Source organism: Montipora foliosa, chromosome 8 (assembly GCF_036669935.1).
Source record: "Montipora foliosa isolate CH-2021 chromosome 8, ASM3666993v2, whole genome shotgun sequence".
Lineage (NCBI taxonomy): Eukaryota > Metazoa > Cnidaria > Anthozoa > Scleractinia > Acroporidae > Montipora > Montipora foliosa.
Genome location: NC_090876.1, coordinates 7508154 through 7510653, shown reverse-complemented (window position 1 = coordinate 7510653; position 2500 = coordinate 7508154). Strand labels below are relative to the sequence as shown.

At 41.3% G+C, this 2500-nt stretch overlaps 1 protein-coding gene across 1 annotated transcript in view; it reads left to right on the top strand.

Annotated features, from left to right (window-relative positions):
• LOC137968216 (collagen alpha-2(I) chain-like) overlaps positions 1–2500 on the top strand; it is a 163162-nt gene that overhangs the window by 130863 nt on the left and 29799 nt on the right. Inside the window, exons 50-51 of the mRNA XM_068814834.1 lie at positions 616–669; positions 2437–2490. Coding sequence (XP_068670935.1) covers positions 616–669; positions 2437–2490 — 108 coding nt within the window. The remainder of the gene's footprint in view (positions 1–615; positions 670–2436; positions 2491–2500) is intronic.

The following is a 2500-nucleotide window of genomic DNA, read 5'->3' as shown; positions in this document are numbered from 1 at the left end:
GAAGGTTCTGATTAGTCCATAAATCAAAGAATCGTAAAACTAAAGAAACGAAATACAAAAATTTGAGGATCCAACGCATCTGGCAAAATACGATCGACACCAGCGCATAAAAAATAAATAAAGCCTACAAGGACAAAAGATAACGTACCTTTGTACAGCTACAAGGCCGTGGAAAAATCTAACCTAAAGATACTTTAAGGTTTCTAATCGAGACGTTCAAAAACGAGCGAGAGAAGACAAACCCTATACAACTTGAACTTACCCTTCGCAGAGCACATGGATTTCCTTTACTCGCTAAGATCCTTGGGAAAAACGTTTAAACATATGCTTCATGTAAGCTACACTTGGAAATAGGTAGCAACTGCTTAGACTTAATTAAAGGGACGCTTTGTGTTGGATGTCGAAATTGGATGTAAGTCTAATTGGGGTCAATCCTGGACACTCATCCCCTCGTTCGACTGTCGTCTAACCACGTGTTAAATCGTTCACTGGAGTCTGAAGCGGATTAGACCGCCATTGCGAATAAACCTATCCTTTTACTGCCTCGAGAGCTTTGAGCTACTCAACAAAAAAAATGCATTATTTTTTTTACTATCTTCTACTGTAATGTTTTAGGGTGCACGCGGAGCTCCAGGAAAAAGTGGCCTACCTGGATTGCCTGGACTTCCGGTAACGAACTTAATTAAATAAATAAATAAATAATATTGCCAGTGCTAATCACCCTTACTTGCAGTCGAGGACTGAATTGCGAAGGGCGCGGCTCGCGACATCGGACTGAAAGCATACAAAAGCGCCTCTGGCTGCCGCTATACAGTCCATGTTTGATGTCGGAGCACAGCACCACAGCTAGATGTTAATTAGTAAAGTAAAGTAAAGTAGACCTTATTTAACGTCGATAACTCGTAACAGTAACTTTTAATCACTGACAAACCTGAGGTCGACGGTGCGCTCATTTTACTCCCCCCTCTCCATCAGTGCTCCGTTTTACGGGTATTTAAAGCTACGTAGCTACACGGAAAGGAAAGGAGTCGAAACAAGGAAGCGAGATCCGGGAATCGAACTCAGGACCTCTTGCACCAAGACCGCGCACTAACCGACTGTGCCATCCTTGCTCCTAGAAATTAGCTGTGAGTCGATTTTGATGAAGGAGGAAAACCGGAGTACCTGGAGAAAAACCCTCGAGTCAGGTTGAGATCGACTGAAACTCAGCCCACATGCTGGCCGAGGCCAGAATTGAACCCCGGCTCGCAGTAGTGGGAGGCCCGATAGGTAACCACTAAGCCACCCTGACTCCCCTAGTTTAATTAAGAGAGGACAACGATGATGGCTCCGAGAACTTTATCTTAAACTGAATATATCTTCACGTTTCTGTATTCATTTGGCCAATACTTCAAGTTATTCGACGCCAAGTGTGTGTCAACATTCTACGAATCAATCTCGTACCCAGAGTCCTCGGGCTTTTTGGTCAGCGGGTGAGCGCCCGGAAAGACTCTTACGTATCATTGAGTTTAAACGAAAACAGAAAAGAGAAAACAGCAAACATTAGAAATGGCGGGTTGAAAGTGTTCGAGAACAAAACTTTTAGCCTTAAAGACCATAAAAGAAACTGGAGAAATAAAGATTGGCTGTAAGAGCGTGTGAAGATGAAACTTCTGACGCTTTCGGTTAGCGTATTTTCTAGTGTTTTAGCGTCCATTCCATAGTGCAGAATACCATCTTGCAAGCAACACGATCGACATTTTTTTGTGGAAACCGCGTCGTTTTATTGTTTTTGTGATTTATATATTTCTAAGGTAGAAAGACAAACAGCACTGAAACTAGTTTTAGAATTTGCGGAGTCTGCCACCAAATTCTGGGGTTTCCGTATTACTTACCGACTTCCTGTCGGACTGCCATTGTTATGCAAGCGACCAATCAAAAAAGTAGTTTAAGTCCATTATCCCAGAGTCTTTCCGGGCGCTCATCAGCTAACCAAAAAGCCCGAGGACTCTGGGTAATTTAATTTAATTTAAGAGCTTATAAGGCGCTGACAGTGTTTTGTAAGTTTTTTTTTTCTGTTAGTTAGGAACATTCGCTGATTTTCCACGTACGCCCGTGTCCGTGTCACAAGAAAAAAATTATTTCATTCCCTCGTTACTTTTTAATTTTAAAATAACTTGACTGAAATTGACATATCCCGAGGATATATAATTTGAATTTTCCCTTGGTTACTCTGTCAGGACAAGGACAAAGGAGGTTAAAAAATAAATAAATAAATGAATAATAATAATAATAATAATAATAATGGTAATAATAATAATAATAATAATAATAATAATAAAAAGTAGCTCCTCCTTGCCAACCAGAGATCTACGCAGCGCTAAATTTGCAATAATTGCTGACCAGACTGTTGCATTAAACTGCATTGTATTAACCATCTAGTGCTGTTGTTTGTAGGGCGTTTCCGGAAGAGACGCCGCACCGGGCATTGCGGGCAGCGAAGGACGTCCAGTGAGTATTC